At 34.9% G+C, this 23,822-nt stretch overlaps 1 protein-coding gene across 1 annotated transcript in view; it reads right to left on the bottom strand.

The window, feature by feature from the left end:
- SNX7 (sorting nexin 7) overlaps window positions 1-23,822 on the bottom strand; it is a 98,057-nt gene that overhangs the window by 9,084 nt on the left and 65,151 nt on the right. The window contains exon 8 of the mRNA XM_007457006.1: window positions 11,220-11,372. Within this exon, the coding sequence (XP_007457068.1) occupies window positions 11,220-11,372 (153 nt within the window). The remainder of the gene's footprint in view (window positions 1-11,219; window positions 11,373-23,822) is intronic.

The following is a 23,822-nucleotide window of genomic DNA, read 5'->3' as shown; positions in this document are numbered from 1 at the left end:
ACTTCAAACACCAAGCTTATCTGTGTTTGCTTATCAAACATGGAAATACAACAAACTAAAAAGAAGAGCACATTTACTTTCGGATTACTGGAAAACTATCAGGGCACAGCTATGATGTTTAACTACATTATTTTAAAGCATTTCACACATGTCTTCTAATTTTATTCTCCTAAAGACCTGTGAGGGATGTGTGTGGATAGGGGATGGAGGAAGAGGAGGACCATCAGTACCACCTGACTGTTGTGGCCTCTCCTGCTGCGGAGCACAGGCTCCGGACGCGCAGGCTCAGCGGCCATGGCTCACGGGCCCAGCCGCTCCGCAGCATGTGGGATCCTCCCGGACCGGGGTACGAACCCGTGTCTCCTGCATCGGCAGGCGGACTCTCAACCACTGCGCCACCAAGGAAGCCCGGTACCACTTTTTGACAGATTAGAAAACTGGGTATAGAGAAGATATGATGAAGATTTTACAATTAGTGGCAGGCACTCTGATATCCAACTTTAAATTTTTTCATTAGTAAACCCACCTTCTTTTTTCAAGATATTACATCATGCAGTGTGTGCATGTGTGTTTTAAATCATTTCTTCCTTTTCTTTACAGGAACTATATATTGGTCCATAGTATATAGTCTGCCATTTATGAAGAACAATAAAAAGAATATTCTTGATTCAGAATCTAGATAATTTTAGAAATTATTTCATTATCATATGTAACCGCCTATTCAAGTATTTGATAAACTTAACTACAGAAAAAGTTATCCAATCCAAAGGATGGGAAGAGGCACAGACTGTCTATGCTATGGCATAACTGTCCCTTTTACATCTAAGCTCAAATTCGCTTGTACATTTAATTGAGAAATAACTATCTCACAGAATGAGACTGGTGAAAATGTTTTTAATAGAAGTTTTTAAGAAAGCAGAAACCTGCGAAACAACAAAAGCTTTAAAATTACATGAACTATAATAAAAGATGTACACAGTTATGTGGAAACAAGAGCTATAGCTATGGCTTTGGAATATGCAATTCAGGACAGAAATCATCACTTAATAAAACAACAAAATAGTTAATTACATAATACTTTAGAATTCTAAAAATGATAAACACTCGATTTTTAAGATTTCCTTAGAAGTAAATAAAAGTCAGGCCCTGGTGCATTTAAACTGAATTCTACAATTAACTGTGCTTTATATACATTATAATACTTGAATATTAATCAGATTATAAATGTTTAAATGAGAAAAGACACTACCTATGTTAAGTGTAAGAGATGAACAGACTTTTAGAAAACAGAAGGAAATTTAGAGCAGTGCTTCTCAAACTATCTGCAATGATGAATAAGTCTTTTTCTTTAAATCTGCTGAGGACCATTAAGTGATCCTACTGAGCTGACTAGTTTGCACTTCATGCCACAAGAAATCACCACAAAAGCTGGATAATACTCTAATTGGCCTATACCTTATTCAACATAAGTCTAATAATCACCCACTTGGATGTCATGACAATGTCTAATTGCTATAGAAGATTTCAACTGATTATGTTTAGTTTCTGAATCTATCATGTTATAAATCTGTAATTAACAATTTATGAATTGGACATTAGTCCACAGTTTAAGTAGTATCACTTTAGAGATCAACAGAATTACCTGAAGTTTCCTAAATTGTGTTCCATGACAGGCTAATCCTATAAGAAGAAATGCGGACCTAGTCAAAGAAATTATGTCTTCAGATTCATAAACCATATAAGCACATAAAAGACTCTGAGAACTTTAGTAAAAACGCCTGTTTAACTTTAATTCAAACTTATTTGACTACAGAACCTATCTTTTCTTTCACGATTAACACCCATTAACATTACAAAAACTAATTTCCTATAAAATGCATTCAGAAATTCTAGTACAGATATAATTTGTCTGTACAGAATTGTTATTCAACAACTGCTTAAAAACTCCCAGTGGCAGAGAACTTATTTCTTTGCATTGCAATTTAATGTAATTTAGAGAATTTTAACACATAGGAATTAATTCCTTCTGTGAATTCAAATTATACAATTTCCAAAAGTTGGTGCTAGATATGTTTTCTGAAGCAACAATAAAACATGTACTCCTTCCATGACTGCCCTCCAAATACCTTTCTTCTTTTTCAATTCCTTCAATGAAGATGCATTTCTTAGACCACTATCACCATGATAACCTTATTCTGACTACATCTTAGTTTGCTAATATTACTATCAAAATGCATCATCAGGTCTGAATTCAGTATTTTGAATAGCTACTAAAGAATGGAGATCATTATTTTGTTCTAATTTTTTTTTAAGTCAAAAGTGTCTTCTAATATAAAAAGACCTCAATATGCCTCTTATGAAAGTTAAGTTTTGAAAAAAGCAAATTTCAGTGTGGTCACCAAGATAAAGACCCAGTAAATTAAATGACTTAACGTCTGCAAAGTATATATCATTCTACATGCTGAAGATAATCTTATCGCAAAGTAATTCTGGCTTGAGTATAAGGATTCTTTGTGCGGGGTGTTGGTAGAAGTTGTTAGAAGTAGATTTACTACTTGGAATACGACCTTGTCATCAATGTAGAGGATAACAATTAACATTATCTGCTGTGACAGAGGAGCATTCATTTGTATCACTGAAAAGCTGTATCAAATTATTGAGGTGTAAGTTTAAAAGGTCAGTTGGCTACAACAGAACAGTGTTTTAAGCCAAGTGGAACTGAAATTTACTGTCAAGAGCTCATATTTACCTAAACTTCTTCAGATGGTTTTACAATAAAAGCTCTAATGAACATTTTTACCAGTTTCCTAAGTATTTTCTAGAGACTATTTCAGACATTAATTCCATAAATGACTTCGGTGAAAAAATAAATCTGAGATCTTAAACAAAGGTGAACAGATGTTTTTCCTAGGGAGTTTCTTAGAAACTTTAATGTGCTAAGATGCATTGCCAAACTTCTCCATAAAGTGAAACAGTATAACCTAAAAGGAAGACACTTGGCTATGAAGTTGTCATATCCAATGACAGCCAAAGTAAAATCAATAGAAGCAAATGATTGTGTGATCAAGTATGTCCTTAAATATACAACAATTAGAGACCCAAAGAACTATGCCCTGGGACTTCCTCTGCCATTTGTAATAGTTGATTTAAAAAATTTATAAAATGTCTTTAATGTAGAGTTCCCTCAGTTCAATTTATAATTCTCACCTCTTCACTCATTCAGGATTCCTGGTACAATCTATCAAACTGAGAAGGAAGCTCTGCAGCCTCTGTGATAGCTATTCTCCATAGATGCCTCCCCCGCAACCAAGCAACCATAATAGAGGACCATAATCGCCTCCCATGAGCAATCCAAGCAAGTGTTTTATTGATGATTTTGTTTCCATAATCGATGGTGAAGCTTCTTATCAGACAGTGAGAATAAAAAGTTTTAGCCTTAGGATGACACAAGGTTATTCCATCTGTTTCCCTTGTTCTAATCATTATTACTGTGTACCTTTATATTCTATTTGAAATAGGAATTGATTGCTCCCCCCAAAAATAATATCCATAGGATAAATGGTAAAGAGGACAAGATTAATCACTAAACAATCAATAGTGTTGGTCTCTTTACTCAAAATACAAAGGGAAAAACTCCTAGGTATTCAATGGATTGTCATTTAACAGCATTAAGAAGATGAAAACTTAAGTGTTTTTCTTTTGATGAAGATGACCATCCCTAAATGAATTGGATGGTGCCTAGAAGAGTAGTGTAATGCTGCCTGAATTTGCTAATCCAGACATTCAGGCTTCTAATGAGTGCCTCCCATTGAGTAAAAAAGTAAATAATGTGGACACAAGAACATAATGAATTGGAAAATTTAGCTAGCATAAAAATGGTCAGGTTGAGTAGATATCTAAGCATCTTAGCCTCTCAAGCTGGTGGTGTGTTTACTTTCCAGGAAATCTATCCTACCCATTAATGGAAATCTACTGAATCCCCTAGGGTATATAATGTAGTTCTGAAACATTCTTCAAATAGTTCCAAAGATAGACTGCTTTTCTGAAGGGCTGTTTTAGCACCATCAGATCTGTCTTCCTCGGTCCTAGGGATTAGGTCAGGTACCAGCTTTAGTAAATGTTATGAGGCATGACTGTAAAAAGAAAAGTACCCTGATATGGATTCAAAAATCCCTGTCCTAGATAACTTTGAATTATTCCAGCTCTAGCTAAATTCTTTATTCTTATGATTTGGAAAGGGAGTTGAGACACATTAACCTTAAAGAAAGTATCTGTTTACTCTGTTTCATCCTAAGAGACTGTCAATATAAAAATATAATTTAAATGGTTCAACATAGACCAACTTTTACGCCTCTCTCCCAATATTTAAAAGGAAAACTCAAAAACTACAGGTCATTCCTTAGGACCAAAATGATACTAAACAACTACAGCTGGTTAAATCCTTAATCACTTCCATCCTTCTCTTTATAAGAAAGGTTGTTACTAAGAGTTGAGCAGTGTAAGGTGATTGTGTATGGTGCGTAGAAATTACAGAGGTTAACTATTTTGGAAACAGGTGTCATTGTTTCAGTATTTCCCAAAACCTTCTCTGGAGCTAATCTGAGTATTCACCTAGGAAAGAAAAGTAGCCTGCATTTCTCCTGGGTGAGCAGAAGTCTGTCGATCTTTCTCTACGTAAATCAGTTTAGAATTAAAGGCTTCATCTAGGGCTTTGTAAGCACTGCTTTTGGGCTGATAAAGGAAAGGCTTTGCAAGGGTCATTGTAAAAAGAACACACCAGCCTTCTCTTTTTGTGGCAATGGATAGCTAATGTTTTATTATCTCTTCAAATATATTGAATTTTAGTTACCTTTTATTTGTATTTGCCTAAATTTTGCAACTTACATTTTCATTCTCCTTTGATGGAGAGAACAGGAGGGAAATAGAAATGAAGTCGTTCTGTTTTCTCAGTTTCCATAACATGGTTTCCATTAGAGATTCACATTACTAATTTTATTAGAGTTTATTAATTCCTAATTTTCTTGCTTCCAAAAGAGGCTCCTCACACCTACTTCCATTTGACTTTGGTACTATTTGGAAGTCATTCCATTTTTTTCCAAAACCTCACTTCTTCCTGAAATGTGCCCTTCCTGATACTGTTTCTCTGTATTCATCTCTGACTGTATCTCTCTCTTTACATCTTTGTCTTTCATAGTCCATGGTCCACAGATGTAATCGTATCTGATTCTTTAACTGCTTCACTCCTTTTATTACTTTTTAGAATTGTTCATTCCTCTTATGTCATATTCTCTTTTTGAGTCTGTGATGCTGAAATTATACTTTTCTGTAATTTTTTCAAATCACTTTACTAAATTCTACGCAATATGACTGAAAATGGCCAGGGTTTCCTTACTTTGCTTTCCTTTGACCTCCCAGATTTTGAAAATGGTACTTTCTCCCCACGTTTCTGTCATGTTACATAACCTTCCTCTTTGTTGGATGGAATTAGATCTAGAGAAGCTCTTCGCTCTAACTGTTCCTTTTAATTCATGTAGATGAACAGAAAGTCCATAATTTATCTGAGTCCCAATTTTTTAAAAAAGAATGAAATTTCAGACAGAAATCTAAATGCCACTCATCAAAATCTTGCTTAGCTGGCAGTTTTATAATCATTACCAATATAGATTAACCTCTTAAAGTCACAATGCTTGGGAGCTATCTTTACTTGGACCAGGGTGTTCTAAATATTCACAAAAATTTTAAAAATGTTCCAAAGCATGCAGTGCACCACTTAATTTAAAACAAGCAACTCTTTTGCTAGAGTTTATTTTACCATTCCCCAATGTAATAAAGAATACATTTCTAAATAAGAACTATACTTGAAGAACTTCTAGAACATTCAATGCTTATCTATTACTTACTTTGTAGAACTGCTATGATACCTATTTTCTAAATTTTCTCTACTTTTTAAATGGTCCATATATAGCTGGACTTGGAATTTAGGAAAGCATTAGTTGTACTATTGATTTGGCTTGATGGTGAATGCTTGTAATGATTTTTTTTCTTCATTTATCTTAGAGAAGACGTCCTATACTATAATTGCTTTTCTGCCTCCTAGATGTCCATGTAGATACATATATTTTTATTATTCAGTATTGATAGAACCCTTCTATTAAGTCAGTTCATTACCATTCAAGCAAAAAAAACTAATTTAAATATTCTTCCATTAAAAAAAAAGTAATACATTGTAAAGCTGTATAAATCAAGTGAAAAATACATATACTTATTATTCTTCCCTAGGGCAAGATTTAATTTTGAATTTGAATGTTGCTTAGCATAGGGTTTTGATGTTAATTGAATCTTAAATGAATGATTTTACATGAGGCAATTGACATTCTTAAATAAGACTGATATCATTTGAAATGAAGTGACCTCTAACCTGGTTATTTCTTGAAATTCTTATCAAAAAAGATTTTAAGTCTAGTGTTCATAATTATTTTTAATAGTATTATTTATGAGAGCAAAAAATTTACATAAATGCTTAATTATTAGTAGTTCTCTTCACTAATAAAGGTATATTAACATGATGTACTAGAAGATTATGTCGTTATACAGAAAAGTGTTTAAACAAATAAAAAATACAGAACTCAAAATAATACATATCCACTATAATCATCATGACACAAATAAGTAACATATGTTTTTATGTTGACACATTCGAAAAGAACCATGCAGAAATTTTAAAATATTTTTATCTGCATATAGCAAATTATTTTTCTATAATTGCATTTAAGTGTAGCCTTCTCTAGGAGATAAGGTTACGGTCATTCTTTATTTCCTCTTTATACATTTGTGTACTTAGCGCTTGTCATTTTTTTGTTTTTCATGTGCATGTATTAATTTTCAAACCAGAAAATGAGGCTCTGAAACGACTTCCATACATTAACTAATAATTCTAAAATAAACTGTGCAAAGAAACAAATTTTATTACTTCAAGTATTATATTCACTTAACTACAAAGTTTTACTTGGCAAAAATTAACATTATGTGATCTTTTCATGATTATGATATTAAAATTAAACTTGCAAAGGGTATATTCTTTCAGTTTATAATACCTACCAAGGATTACTTCCTTTCAAATCTCTTCACCATTGTCATAATCATCAGCATCAGTATCATCAACAATTGAAACTTACACTCTTTTGTACCTACTAAAGAACAATTAGAAAATGTCCATGTACTTTATCCAGCATGTCATATTTTATGGTTTCAGCAACCTTTCACATTTTAGCAAGAAATAATTTTCTTTGGTTATTTGGATACCAAGATACTTTGAAATTATTCACCTATGTTCAACTGGATTTTTGTTTTATTGTTTCATTATTCTTGTTTTTATAAAAAGACTCAAATTTATTCTTAGTTATTGGTCATATAGAACAAAATTGGGAATAGCTTCATTTCACCTACTCAGAGTTTATTTGGAGATACCTGTTTTATATTCGGTGTCAACTGTCTCCAAGTAAATTCACACATCTAAGTATAATATTTCAATATGACAATAATTGGTTTCTGATACAGACCTATACCTCATATTTACAAACTGATTTTCCTTTGTCATTTTAATATTTAAATTTTAAGTTGTAAACAAACTGTGACCACTTTACTTCATAAAAGTCCAAAGGCAAATGTTTATACCCCATTTCTTCTATCACACTAGGAACAAACCCCTTTGGTGATTTATTTTTACAAATGTTGATGAAAACAGAAGTATTTCCATAATATGATTAAATTAAAAAGGGACTGGAAAGATTCTGCAATATTTCACTTCCTTGTATATCTGAGATATTCTGAAGTTAACAGATAACAGCAGACTGTTGTTGTTTCAGGCCACACAGTTTGTGTGTTAGTTAGGAAGCCGTGATTATATAAGGGCCTCAATTTCCTGATTATGCTTGGACTGATGTGTCAAATCAGTTAAGAGTTATTCACTTAGGAAAAAAAACAATAAATAACTGGAGCTGTAGGGGTCTTGTGAAGTTATAATAAAGAAAACCAGCGATTCCTCCAAATATATACATCTAAGATGCAGTACACTTGATATAATTTTAGCAACATGCAGAAATATAATTCATTTGGAGAAAAGGGTGAAAAACATACTGATATAAACTGCTGTGAAGAACAAAGTTTGCAATATGGCAATATGGCACAGTGATGCTAATTTAACTATTTCTAATAAAACTGTATTTTTGTATAAACTGAGTGCAACCTATGAGCATGACAAAAATATGTATTTATGTGACAGGCACAGTCAAAACTCAAACATTTCACTTGGAGTTCAATGGAATTGCCATGAACATTTTCTCTTAAAAAAATAAAAAAACAAACTTAGAAAAGTTTTGCAGACTTTATCATTGAAAGGAAAACATAGTAGGTGCATTTGTCACATGAGTTTTATAACCTAATATACTTATGTTTTATAATCACAATCACTTATAGTATATTGTATATCCTAATTTTCAAGGCATTTTCTTAAAAATTATTTCAATTAATTGTCATAACACTCCTATAAGGTCAATGTGGACAGGTTCTATTGTAAAGGAGAGATAAAGTTATTTCTGTGGACTTAAAGAGTTAAGTGGTAAAAAAAGCCTATGTTGATAAATGTGCTTTATCCAACAGAAATATTTTAAATCATTTCAAAATCTGAGATTTATGGGAAATTCCTTTTAGAGACTTGAATTTACTTAAGGTTGTTAATGTAGAATAAAAAAATAGGAGAGGTAGAAAATGATCTTTCCAATCCCACCTGCTAAAAAGAAAATCACTTGAATCTGTCCACTAATCTCTAGCCCACTGCCATGAGACCGCTATGTCAGTTCACATCTGTCTTTGTTGCTACGTTTTCTAACTAGGCTCAACATGTTTAGTTTTGTTCCACTCTGACCCATAGAGCCAGTGTGATCTTTCTAAAAGGCAAGTGCAATAGATATTGTCTCTTCCCTGCTGAAAAGTCTTCAATGGCATTCCCCATTTCGCTTAGAATGAAAAATAAAAGACAAAGCTTATAAGGCCCTCTTCAGCCTAATAGCGTTCAGGACATACTAATGTAAAATATGACATGTTGGCATATTAAGATGAATGAGTTTGAGAATATGGCAGAAGCAGGAAGGTCACTTTGACCTTCTTCCAGCCCTTATCTCACGAAGCAGGTCATAAAACCCTCATACAAGAGGTGGCCTCCTTATGCCCAGAGGAAAAAAGAAGCATCTTTACCTCCAAAGACAAAGGGACACTGAGAAGACTCCTAAGAAAAAGGACTTGCTAAATTCCCTCCAGTTTATTTCACTTAACTCATACTCCTTAACCTACCCTATTTCTACATGACAGCCCACTCTTCATCAAACTTAGCATAGAAGTACTCAGATCTGTTTCTTCTGGTCTAGCTTTGCTCATGAAGGCTCCTGTACCACAAAGAACTTACATTAAATCAACATATATACTCTTTTCCTGTTAATTTATTGTTGTCAGTTTCATTTTCAGACCCAGCCAGGGGTCCTAAGAGGATTGAGGAAAATTTTTCCTCCTCTACAAGCCTCCTTTTTCAACTCAACATTATCTCCACTCCACCATCCTTCAAAGAGAACCTCAGTAATTTGAACATGTACTCTCTCACTTCTCGTCTTTTCTCGGCCTGGTACCCTCTTACTCACATCTTTATCTGGCTACCTCTCATTCATCATTCATTAAGGTCTCAGCTTAAACACATCCTCTGAGGAATCTTCCTCTTTCCCTGCAATGTCTTTCTATCCTGGAACTTAGAATCTTCCTTTTTCCCTGCAATGTCTTTCTATCCTGGAACTTATTATACTTTATTATCATAACGTTTTGTTTTAATTGACTGTTTCTTTTATTGACTGTAACTACATGAGAAAGGGACCGGGTTTGTCTTACTGTGGTCTCTCCAGGGCCCAGCACAGTGTCTGGTGGTAGTAGGGGCTCAAGTAATTCTTGTCGAATGAAAATATCAGTATCAGTTAGATAATCTTGCAAAATATAAAATATTTTAGTTTAAAGTACCTTTAAACTAGCAAGCACTATAGACTACAAAGTATAAAATAATTCTCTTAATGTATCAATTTTGTATAGTCATTAATTCAGTCAGAGATAAGGTTAAAGATGTATGTTTAAAATATACCTTCCAGGAAAAGTATGTTCAGAATACGATAGATGAATGGGAACTTCCCTGGTGGTCCAGTGGATAAGACTCCGCACTCTCAGTGCAGGGGCCCCGTCATCGACCCCTGGTCGGGGAACTAGATCCCGCATGTATGCTGCAACTGAGAGTCCGCGTGCCGCAACCAAGACCCAGGGCAGCCAAGATAAATAAGTAAATATTAAAGAAAAGAAAAGAAAAAGAATGAAGTTGTACCCCTACCTCATACTATATATATATATAAAAAAAATTAACTCAAAATGGGTCAAATACCTCAATGTAAGAATTAAAACTATAAAACTCTCAGAATATGCTAGATGAAGAAAGTGATAGCATAAAATTCATTTAAAATAATAACTACTTTGCGGAATTGTTAGTTGTTCAAAAACGGTAATCATTTGAAAAGCAAAATGTTGACTAGGCTCTTCCCTGAATTAAAAAACAAACAAAAAAAACAACTGAACTATAAACTAAACTGAACTAATGCTCCTTTCTTGATTTTTTGAATAGCTACAGAAGGCATGGTAGGGATGGCAGGGACATAACGTATAAGCCCTGAACTGATTTTCTGCTCATTCAAACCTTTGGTCCTTTCTTCATTTTGCAAACCCTTTTTAATACAAGAAAAAGAGAGGAAAAGGAAATAAGATAGGAGAATCATTAGGAAGCATGATCAAGTGCTTTTGAAGAATTCAAATCCTTCCAAAACAAGAAACTGAGGGGAAAACAGACACAATAAAATGGTAGCATAATCCTTTCTCACATCAAGCTCAGCTCAAATTAGGTACTTGGGCATGCTGTGTAGGAAGGAAAACTTATCACCCTTCCTCCACATAAACACATTTGTGTCAGTGGGTGGGTTTAGCGTTACTATATTAACTGGCAACTCCACTGGCACTGAGCCACCAAAGAGGCTTCTGAATGTGACACTTGGTTCCTGAACAGACTCTTTCAACACAAGACATATAGAAAGTAAGAGAGAGGATAACATTTTAAAAATGAAGCAATACCACATATCATTAATTACCTGTTCATAAGAGTGGATATTCTCCTCAGCCATATCTGTAAATGCTGACTTGATATCATTTTGCATGTTTTGTTTCCATCTTTCCCAATCTGCTTTCAAGGCATTATTAGCGCACTCCACTTTATCTTCCAGCTTTCCAATCTCTTCCGTAAGCTGAATTAGATCACAAAGAGATCAACTGATCTATGTATTCCTGCCACTAAGTGAATTCTTAAAATCTAAGCTGAATATTATAAAAAACAGTTTAAGAAAAATACTTTTTTTGAAAAGTCACCAGTATTTACCCTGTATACTAACTGGTTAAAGTAAAGAGAACACTGGATTCAGAGATGTCAAGTAGAGTTCTAAGGTCTTGCCACCAATTAGCACTTGATTTTACCTAAATCTCTCTAATCTTGGGCTTCAGTTACACTATTTATAAAGCAAAGGAAATTGGACTACAAGTTATTCCAAAATTTTTTTGCAATAACTCTCTCATTACCACTGTTTGTGGTGAAAATATTTATGTTTAAAGATATGGTTGGGGGCTTCCCTGGTGGCGCAGTGGTTGAGAGTCTGCCTGATGATGCTGGGGACACGGGTTTGAGCCCTGGTCTGGGAAGATCCCACATGCCGCGGAGCGGCTAGGCCCGTGAGCCACAACTACTGACCCTGCGGGTTCGGAGCCTGTGCTCCGGCCAAGAGAGGCCACGATAGTGAGAGGCCCGCGCACCGCGATGAAGAGTGGCCCCCGCTTGCCGCAACTGGAGAAAGCCCTCGCACAGAAACGAAGACCCAACACAGCCATAAATAAATAAATAAATAAATAATTAATTAATTAATTAAAAATTAATATCTGCTTATAAAAAAATATGGTTTCACATGTTCAGCTTCCCCTTCCTACTCCTCATTTTTCAGCTGTTTTTAGCAGAATGCTCAGTTAACTGACATGTTATAACATCCGTACAGATTATGTGGTCCAACCTGGAGGCCCAGGGGATTAACTTGTCACATTCCACTCAGCTGGTAACAGAGGCAGGTTTATATCACAAGACACCTGACACCTAGTCCACGCTCCATTAGACAGGCTGAGTGTGACAGTCATGCCTCCTCCCCAACTTACCCACCAGCCTTTGAGCATGGAACCCATCAATTTATTGCTTTATATTTAGCACATTTATATTTATATAAAATTTTATATATTTATGCAGATTTTATACACATATATTTATTCATATAGTCAGCATACATTTATTTATTATTAAGTTCCTTCTCCATACCAGGCATTATTCTAGGACTTGGAGATTCAACAGTGAAGACAATAGACAAAAATCCTTGTTTTTACCAGAGCTGATATCCAACTGGGGAGAGACAAATCATAAGCAAGATAAATGAAATATGAACTATCATTTGATAATAAGTGTCAAAAAGAAAAATGAAGCAGAAAGGTAGATAGGGAGTATAAGAATGATGCAATTTTAGATAAGATGGCTGGGGAAAGCCTAAATAAGAAACTGTCATTTGAATAAATATCTGAAGTTGATGTGAGAGTGAACCATGGGGTTCTTAATCAGAAAAGCTGGCTGAGGAAGCATTCCTGGCTGAGGAAGAAACAGGACAGTGGCCTAGAGGTGGAAGCATGCCTGGATGGTCCAAGAATAAGGAGACCAGCATGGCTGTAGCAGGTGGCAGAGTTTAAAAAGAGGAAAGTTCTTAGGAGATGAGGTCAGAGAAGCAGTGGGTGACCAGATCTTACTGAGCCATGCAGTCCATGGTAAGGATCTTAGGTTTTATTGAGTGACACCCAAAGCCAGAGAGATTCAAGCAGAAATGACACCACCGCTCCCATGTTTTAAAAGGGGCATTATACGTTACCACTATTCCTTGGCTCCGAGTAGTTGAAAGAGGCTATCATTTAAGAAGGTCCCCATTACAGACATGCTAAAATGTGAAAATGTATGTCTTAGAATCAAAAAAATGTTATTTTACTTCCAATGCTTGTTTGAAATATTCTTTTTATTCATTTGTCAATATTTTGCTGTGAAATTTCACTGCTGACTTTATTTCATTGCAGCCATATTTGCTTTTGTTTCCCTAACAACAGACATTTGGTATTATATAAATCTTTTATTACCTATGGGAGATCTATTTCAGTAGTAAGGTTGGTTTTCATGTTTTGTGTGTGGCGGGAAGATGTGCTTTTTTTTTCACTTTCTTATTTTGTGTGTAAACTATCTCAGTGAGGCCATTTATTACTTTATGGGTATGTATGACTCTTTGGGGGTAATTATTTCGCTTAATCACAGAGAATTTGTCTAAAAGGATGTTAATGGGATTTCTCATGGTGGACTGTGGATACTGGAGAATAAGCTAAGGTAAAATTTTACTGACAGGCCAAACTCAAACAGGATCCGGAGAAAGCTCAGGGGCCGGTTACAAAACCTCACTCCTCTGGGTTGTTGGATGGAATCTTGTCATTTTCACAGCCAGATGGAGATGATTAGAAAAGTGTCTTTTTTTATAGCTAGGATGAAGAGGTACCTACACCAACTGTAACTGCACTGTTTTTCTCCTCTGCTTAGGTTTTGCAGTGTAAAAGTGCCATGCACTGGAGTGGAGTGGGATTACTGGCAAAGTTCTTTACTGAAAGTGGCTTCAGGAAACACAGTATCTAAATCATATATTCTATCTTCCTTCCCCTCCTGATGGAGCTTAAAATGGTGTCACTGCCGTAAGGGATTTAAACAAAGTCTTCCCCTTTTCAATCTGCAACTCCCTCTCCTAAAAGCCCTTGTTAGTGGTAGTCAGGCTGGTTGGTGCTTCTGCTCTGGCCAAGAGCTACTGCATTCCTAAAGAAGTCCTGTCCTGTTCTCTGACTTCACTCCCACCTACAGAAAGAAGCTTTGTAGCCTGATCAGCATGGCACTGGGATTAAGACGACTAATGACAGGTTAAACTGATCGCAGACCCCACGTCTGTCTTTCACAAGCTGTGTGACACTGGGTAAGAGTACTTTTTGAAGCCCTAGTTTCTTCATCTGTAAAATGAATATAAAAATGACACTACCTATCTCAAAGGGATTTTTATTCAAAATTGCCTGAGATAATGAACACATTCATTGATGTGCAGTGCCTGAAAATTTTTCTACTAAATGTTATCTATTACTGTCATCATTACCACCACCATTACCACCAGTACCACCATCATTACCACCATCATCATCAGTTGGTGAAATGGAAACGGATTCCCTCTCCTCTTCCAGTATCTTGGTCTCTGGAAATATACCATTTCTTTGCCAGGGTCTAGGTCTTAATTTCTAGTGCTATTTCTTGATTTATTCTCACCAGTGTAGAAGAGGATACATATGTTCTAAATATACATGATCAAATATATATATATATATATATATATATATATATATATATATATACTGACCACTTTTTATTTCTTTGATGGTTCCATCATTATTTTAGTTAGAAAAGGAAAAAAGAGACATTAGGTATTTCCTCACACTGAATCATCTTCCCCTAATTTTGACTTGAAGAAACTCTAATTGATAATAAGCACAAAATACTTAATTCAAATTAGGAATGATCTGGACTATTATCTTTCCTATCAATTTACAAAGGCATATTATTAGATTTCCCTTCCCTTAGTTGACTGCACTTTTAGCAAGTTCTTTGGTACAAGGAACTGTGCATTTAGATGGTGCAATCCAGGCTCTGAACATAAACACTGAACAAAATTTCATCGAAGTGGGAGAGTAACGTGTTAGGCACCTGGCGGGCCAAAGAAGCCCCTCTAGTGCTTCAGCACCCCTCTAACCACAGAGCAGGTTTCAATAACTCTAAAAGTAGGGAATTATAGTTTCTACAGGAAAGCAGCATAGAAAAGACTGAGTTTAAAAGGATTAAAGCTTGAATCATTCATTTCACAAATACTGGAAACGACTTGGCCCTCTGTTGGTGGAAAAACTGAAGAAGGAAGCAATCCTTTTTGCCAGGAAAATGTTGTACTATCAGAATAAGTAATAAAAGACTGTAATATAGTGAAAAATAAAGATTTAGATTTAACCGCAAGGCTAATGGGTAATCTCTAGCTTCACTTATATTCAGCTAGAAATGAGCCACACAATTAAGTAAAAACCATTAATACTAAGAGCTCAGGCAAACAAAAACATCCTTCTTCAATAGCGAGTACCTACTACAGCACCAGGAACAGCAGCAATAATAACGACCACTTATTGTATTTCTGCCATGGGCCACTGTATTAAGCTATATACTTTACATACATTATTTCACTTAATCTGCATAATAATATTGCAAATTGGGTAATATTATCTTCCTGTTACCAGCTGGGAAACTGGGAGAAAGAAATAAAAGAGATCACACAGCTTTTTGTGGCATCTTGGAGATTCAAGTGAAAATACACGCTCTTTCCATAGTAAGTGAATAGCCCCAAGCTAGCTTGCGTGTGGCTTTCAAGGTTAAACTGATTCAGCTCTTACCTTAAGGAGTTTGTTATCTTTTAGAATGCAGATATGCAAAAATAAAACAAAAACCAAAGGCTATAATACAAAGCAGAATGTGATATATATTACAATGGAGGAAAAAAATTAAAGTAGTATATAGAAAGATACTGCATGGAGGATTAATTCCAACTTTGGTAGGGGACATTTCCAAGTGTTAATTTGCTAGGTAGTTAGTGGGGAAGAAGACACCTGGATGAGGGTATGGCATAAATAAAACCACAGGGATGTTATGCTATAGAGTGTGACAAAAGAATGGATAAGAGATAGGTTTGGAGGCTGGAGGTGGGCAAGGAGAAACATGGGAAATGCAGCTGGACAGGCTGATTGAAGATTGACCACTAGAGGGTGTAAATGCTATTGAGCATGAAATGGATTCTGTAGGAAAAGGTAAGCTACCGAAAGTTTTTGACCAGGGCTGAAGTATACTTCAGAAAGATTCCTGAGTCAGAGATATGCAAGGATGCTTAAAAGAGAAAGGGAGGAGGAGGGGAAGAAAGGAAACCAATTAACCTGCACTGGGACTATGGAGACAGCAATAAAAATTATGAGGATTTGGTTCATTCCCACTCACTCATCCCGCAGCATTCACTCAGCATCCATCTAGTCTCTGTTGGGAACTAAGATGAAGGGTGAAAAAACAGACCTTGCCCTCAAGGACTCATGCCTAAGGGGAGAAATAAAAAACAACAACAACAACTGGATACAGAAAATGTGAAATGCAGTTCATGTGAAGCAAATAGGGTGTACAGTCCTAGAAGCATGTTTACTTTGAAGTTTCTAAAAATCGCAGGTGGTCTGTCAAGGTTGGTACCTAGAGTGTGAGTAAGGGAATAGCAAAAGAGGAAAGAGAGGCAGCTGCCAGGTACTAAAGGGATTTCCCTGGGGGGTGTTTGGATTTTCAAACCAGGACCAGGAAGGCAGCAGTAACAATGAGATTCCTGATACAGGGGACACTGAGAGGAGATCCTGAGACACAGAATCAGTAGGGGCTGGCAATTCACTAAGCGTGGGTGGGCACTGGAAGAAAAGATAAGATTATCTGATATTTTTAACTGGATAGCATTCACTGGAAGAACAGGTGGGGTAGGGTGAGATAGGAAATGAAGGCCTAAAGGCAACAGTAATAGTTTTGCAGGCTGAGGTATACATCAAACAACTTTTGGAGGTCAACCTTGTGACATGTTTCACTAAAAATTCTTACTATAATTCTTACAAAGTGAAAAAAAAAAAGTACTCATCCCTGAGAAGGAATTTTTTTTCATGGCGAAAGAAAATAAAGGAAATAACAATGAAAAAAAAAGAAAAATATGACCATGCTAAAAATAGTCCACCATTAACATCAACATATTAAATGTTAAAGTAATATTTAATTACTATGCTTCATTATTTCTCATCCATGAAAAGTACAGTCTAGGAGGTGGATGTCAGATCAAAGAATAAAAGATGCATGAGGTTCATGTCATATCCCATCAACTTGGATGTATCCTAGATTCAGCTCAAGGTTGTCTAGAGAATGGTCTGATGGCTAAAGGGCCAAGAACTGACATACTGGTTCTGTCCACGTCAGTTATAGCTCTGAACCCTGGTTATATCATGTTATGAATGTTTGTCACAGGTCATGTGGGAAAGTGGGTAAAATAATTTGGATGAATCCACGCAGATCATTCATTACTGCTAGGAAGTAAAGCCTACATTCTAATGAAATAGCCCTGTGGACCATTTCTACGATTATGGACCATTACACCATTTTTAACAGTTACTCAATTTTTGAAGCACATGTCTGCTAAGACAACCACAGATGCACTGAATCCCTCAAACCCATTTAACCACCTTGGAGGTTTTCCTCCTTATTCCCTCAAAGCTGACTTTAGAAAGCGAAACCAATCCAGAAACCCTATAACATTTTAATAATTTTTATTAAAACAGGCCTTTTATAGATTTTAATTTTCTATGACTTTTATACATTTAAATTTTCTATGACTTTTATACAAATTTAAATTTGTAAGAACATATTTTCCCATAAGTACAACCATCAGAAATAGATGGATTTTTATAGAAAAGTTAGATAAATCCATGCAAATACAGTTTATTCATTACCTTTCTTTAAGCAAATGATTAACTAAAATATAAAATTTCTTTTCATAGAAAATTCGTATTTTATTAACAATAAAAAAGATATAAGTGATAGAACATTTTAGAATTCCATAATTAAGACAAGTTTTTTCCTTTGTGACAAAATGTTGTCTTGGAAATTATATCAGAAACATCTATTTATTTATAAATAAAATATTACAGATGTGAACTGTATAATCACAAATTTAGGGTAGCAAATAAAATAGGGCAGCGAATAAAATATGAAAAATATTTAAAAATATTTTTAAAAAGAACATACTCCACAAATATACATCTCCAAAAGTATTTTATAATAAATAAAGTTTGGAGACAAAAATGGGATTACCTGTATAGTCATCAACTATTTAAGAGGTATATACAATGTATCTAGAGTACGTACATTTGATCTAATACTAAACATTAAAAAATAATTGGGCTTTTCTTAGAGATTAAAGTGTGCTTAAAGATGATTAGGTAGGCCTTTTGCTCTTAAGATTTAAGGTTGATCTTTTGACGCTATTTCTTCTCAATATATTTTCAATACAGAGGCAAGAACTTTTACATTTACTAATAGAGACAAGAATCATTCCACTGGATTTGCTTGGCTATACTATGTCCTCCTGCAAATGGACTCTGAGACTTACCTGGACTTTCTGGCAGAGAAGTGCAGGTATTTAGGAATTACTTTAGAATAGCTTTAGATTTGGCAAGGACTATGAAAGACAGCAATTAACTTTTAGAGGGATGGCACAAGATATGGGTAACTACCTAGCCAGTCAGATGAGTGAAATCACCTTTACTACTAAGGAGGAGATGACAAACAGCCCGATTTCCTTTACATTCTTGCTGGATAGCCTTCTGATTATCTTTGCTTTCTTTGTCTCTAACGTTATCAAGAATGATCTGATAGTAAGAAAAAGAGGAATTTACAAGAGGTGTCTCGAAGCTATGGTGAGGGATAGAGTTAGGAAAAGGAGCTGTGTTTGTGCATGTATGTTGCACATTCTTAACATCTGCCTGCTCACCAGCAATGCTGAGTCCATACCATGATCAGGTCCTGAGCTGCATGTCACACGTGGCATCTCATTTAACTTTCTCCATAACTCTTAAGAGGTAGCTTTCTTCCCCCCCCATCTAACTGGTCCAACTCTTACAAAGTAGACTTTACACATGATGAATGTGGGTCCACGTAACAGTGCACTTTCAACATACTTCCACCAGCTCTCAATTATGCTTTTCTTCTCTTGAATTATTTGGCAAACTCAATCTAAGTTGATTTTAAAAAAAAAAAATATTTCCTGCCCCCCCACGTTAATTTTATTTATTTGTGCTCCTTAAACCTCTATTCTCCTCCAAAATACAGTTTCTTATTACCTTCAATAAGATGAAAGAACAAATAAATTGAGAATAAAAGTAAACATTCATTCAACAAATCTTTAAGTGCTTACTATGTCCCAGGCAGTGGCCCAGGAACATGACCAAGAGCACAGGGGTGAATACGAGAGGGAAGGTCCCTGTTGCTGGGAGCTTACAACCTAGTAGGGGTTTCAGATCCACACTGCATTGGGCATTCCCTCTATGTCACCTTACCAACTACCTTAGAGTCTATCAATGAGCTTGTTCTTTTTTCATAAAAAAAGGAAGTACCTCCCAAACTAAATTTTAAGAAAGCCAGAACATCTAGATTCAAAAATTCCCCCAAAAAAGGAAATGTATCTTTATATCTAATAAATATCCTTACTGCATCTTTCTCAGTTGCCTTATGGTATTAATAAGTTGTATTTGCCTCCTCCTCTTTTTTTTCCATGAATTTTAAAAATTTCATAATCACACACATTTATAGGTCAGTGATCTAGAGCCTGCGCTCTGAAGTCCATGGGTGATAATCCTGACCGTGTTGACCTTAGCTAACTAAATTCAGTTCTGTGATAGGCTGCAGTTTCCTCATCTGTAGAATGAGGAAAAAGAAAGTACCTACTTCACAGGATTGTTTATGAACAACATGTTAGCAAAGTGCCTGGGACTTAAGCATTTAATACATGTTAGGGTTAGAGTGGCACTCCAGAGTGATTATGGAAGGACAATTGTTAGGGTCTCGGAAATGTCCTGACTGAATCTGCCAGCTCACTCACTTCTACTATGTTAGGGAATACTTACTGAGGACATGCATATAAAAGGAACAGCCATAGGGGAAACAAAGAGACCTTAATAGCTCAGAAAGCTCCCCAAATGCTCCAATATGCCTGAGAGTATTGGTGGCTGAATGGACAATGTGGTCATGCCAAAAAGTCTATGTAAGGCCATTCCAATCAGGCTCTCCTCCAAATCAGATGCGCAAGGCCAAGAAGTCCAGAAATTACCTCCATTTTGAGGAACTAGGTTACCACATTACATCAATAAATTATTCCACTCTAATACAAGAAATATTAGTATCTTGCTAATTTATGGAATGATAAAACCCTAAGACAAACAATGCAGATGGATCTTCCCACACTGATTCTGAAAGTTCCTTAAAATATACTTCCTAGTAAACAAAAAAACCTGTCCAGCAACTTAAGAAGATCCCCTACACTTCCAAACATTCTCTTACGCCTTTAGTTTTTCTTATTTACCAGAGATCAGTTTTTAGAAAACATATTAGTTCATTCAAGAACTATTTGTTGAGCATCTACTATGTGCCAAGAGTACCACGCTAGAACAGTGCCCCTATGTGAAATATTTTCCTTCTTTTCTCACTCAATTTTTGGCACACTGATGTCATAGAGGTACATCTTTACTTAAATCAGAAAGTCCTCCTAATTCTGATAGTTTCATGATGAGACCAGTACAGAATGACTTAATGTGTGTTTCTTAAATTGAGATTTCTATATCCACATCAATACTCAGTGATAACATATAGGATTGCCAATGTCATAAATAAATGTGGCCTAATCTTGTCATAGATATTTTATGGAGATCAGAGAAAAATATTTTTAAATTAACATAAACATAAATATATTATGGAGTAGTGATATTCATATGAAACTTTAAAACAGGAGACCTTAATGAAATTTTGATCTTGCACTGGCCACGAATGGGTCTCTCAGACTACTGAGGTATACACTCCAACTTTCCTATACCAAAGAAAGTAAACTCTTTTCATAAAAATGTTTGAACTACACACTGCATTACAATGTGTTAGAAGGAAATCTGCTTGACTGCTGAACTACATATTTAATAAAGAATTAATATACTTTGGCATGATAATTCTAGGTGGGTTAATTGCCATGATTACCAAGTTTTATCAAAGTATCATTTATAAAAATTACAGATTGAGAAAGCAGCTTCCCCATAGTCTATTTCTCCAGGAATGGCTGCCAGGATGATAGAAGGAAAGTCAAACTTTTTTCAATGACTTTGATCTATCACTGCTAAACAGCAGTCTAGGGAAAATTTCACTTACCTCTCTAAGAAAGAACCACCGTCTCTGACTATTTAATCATCCCCATCCTTCATCACTTATCCCTGACATTATAATCTACAACTAGTGGCAAGCAAGCACCCCTTTTCCTCACCTTATGACTGTCTCTATTTACAAGTACAGCAGTAAGTTCATGTGGGCAGCATGATTAAAATTCAGAGTCTCTCCAATATCATGACTGAGCTCCTAACATCTGAAGAACTTACAAGGGTCTGCTCCTAACGCATTATTGGAAGAGTTATTTTCCTAATGAATGATAGCAATCTCACACAAATTAGTCTAGCATGTAGAATTTATAAGGATAGCATGACCTGGATACAAAAACTGACATTTCTGGCACAAGCAATGGTAATTACAAATCATTCTCCCCCTGCCCCCAGCTTTATTGAGGTATAATTGACAAAAAAAAAAAAATTGTATATGTTTGAAATATACAACATGATGACAAATCATTCTTATTCAGAAATATAAACACAAAAGTCCTAAAAGTTGAGGTAGCCAAATCCAGCAAGGGCCAAGTTGAATTTATCCCAGGGATCCAAGGATGGCTAAAATGAGAAAATCTCTCAGTGTAAATCACCACATTAAGTGAATGATGAAGAAAAATCATACACTTACAATGAGTCGGTACAGGAAACCACACAATAAATTTGAACACCCACTTATGAATCAACTTCTCATCACATAGGAGTAAATAAAAACTGCCTTAACCTGATTAAAATATATATACTTTAAAACGTTTAGCAAACATCAATACTAATGGAAAAAGTCCTGAAAGCATTTACTTTAGCATCAGGGATAATACAAGGATGTCCCATCACTAATAACTTTACAGTGCATTTTTTAGCCAGCTCAATAAGAAATGAAAAAATAAATACAAGGTATAAAGATTGAATAAATGAGACAAAACTATCAATATATACTCATAAGGTTTTCTACATAGAAAATCCCAAAGAATGTACAAAGAAATTATTAAAACTAAAAATAATTTAGAAGATTGCTGGATATAAGATACATATGCTAAAGTGAATTATATTTCTATACTCTGGCCCAAAAAAAGTTAGAAAATAAAAAATTTTAAATATATGATTTATGATAAATACAAACAAAACATAAGGTACTTAGGAATAAATTTATGGAAAGATATAGAAGACCATTTTGGAAAAAAACATTTTAAAACCTATTGAGAGATATCAAAGAAGACAAATAAATGGTGAGGTTTCTAAAAGTTATTCCATTTTAAATCTTGTAGCTAGTTCTCCTTCTTTTAATTTCAGTTTAAGTACCAGTTCCTCAGATAGTCCTTTTCAGATAGCATTTATGTTCAAAGTAGGTACTTTTTCACTACTCTCTCCATCTCAGTCCACTGTTCATCTCCTTAACGTTCATTAGAACAATTATTTTTTGTTTGTTTATGTACTTTCCTGTTAGAATATAAGTTCTAACATGGGCCATGTGTCTACCTTTTGGGCATTATATCCTCAGTACTTACTATGTAGAAATGTGATAAATATTTGTAGAATAAATGAATGATTTCAGAAAAGTAAAATATTAGTAATGAATCTAGGCTTGTTTTACTATTGCCTTTCCAAGGATTGTTTTACCACACTTTGAAATACAAAAGAAACTTACAAGCTGTTGCCTGTACCTAAACCTAAAGGTATATATCACCAAAATTTTTGAGCAAAACAATACAATTTGTGGATAACAGCTATTCTTACTTAAAAATATCTTCATTGTTTTCTTTTTAAAATGGCTTCTCTATTATTGCCTTTTATGGAAATAATTAACCATTCAATCTATTTATTCAAGTGCTAAAACTTTCTCTTCATAATCAGAAAAGCTGAGAAATTATCATTTTGAAAGTTCTTGAAAATAATATACCTAAATAAAAAGATTTAGATTGCCACTCCATCATAAGACAATAGAAAATTCAAAAATTCAATTCTAATCTGACAGCTACTTCTTCTGAACAAGTATTAGTTAAATTGCAGGGGAGAGAGAAGAGGGCTCTTAACAATAAAATTACATTATTTTCTGATTTGTGAGAGGGGTAAGATGTGTCTGAAAAATTAGATGCTTGATTATACAATGCTGCTCAGGCATCCATGTGATTACTACATGTGAATGCCTTTTTTATATACTTTACAATACATACTTTTCTTAAAAAGTAGAAACCTCTCTTCCTGAAATTCACTGCCAATTTTGTTACCCAAATGTAGCTTGTTCAGTAAAGCACAATGTATTTTCTAAAAATGACAAATTAAGTCATAAAACACCTACAAATATAGCTGATGCATCGCCTTTCAAGTCAGTACCTCCAACACCATTAACGTCCTTCGAATAAGGGATAATCATAATTTTCTTTGACACTGGAAGCAACAGAAAGCCAATTATTTAAACAGCCCCATTTTAGGAAATGTAGTGATCTCTTTTGCATCCTTTGTACAACAGAGGCACAGTAAAAATATATAGGATAGAAGAGGATTCATTTTTTCCAGGTGCTTCCATGAGTCCGATT

The sequence above is a fragment of the Lipotes vexillifer genome, unplaced genomic scaffold (genome assembly GCF_000442215.2).
Source record: "Lipotes vexillifer unplaced genomic scaffold, Lipotes_vexillifer_v1.1 scaffold1163, whole genome shotgun sequence".
Taxonomy (NCBI): Eukaryota; Metazoa; Chordata; class Mammalia; order Artiodactyla; family Lipotidae; genus Lipotes; species Lipotes vexillifer.
Note: the sequence above shows the minus strand (reverse complement) of the source record. Positions and strands in the feature narration are given on the sequence as shown.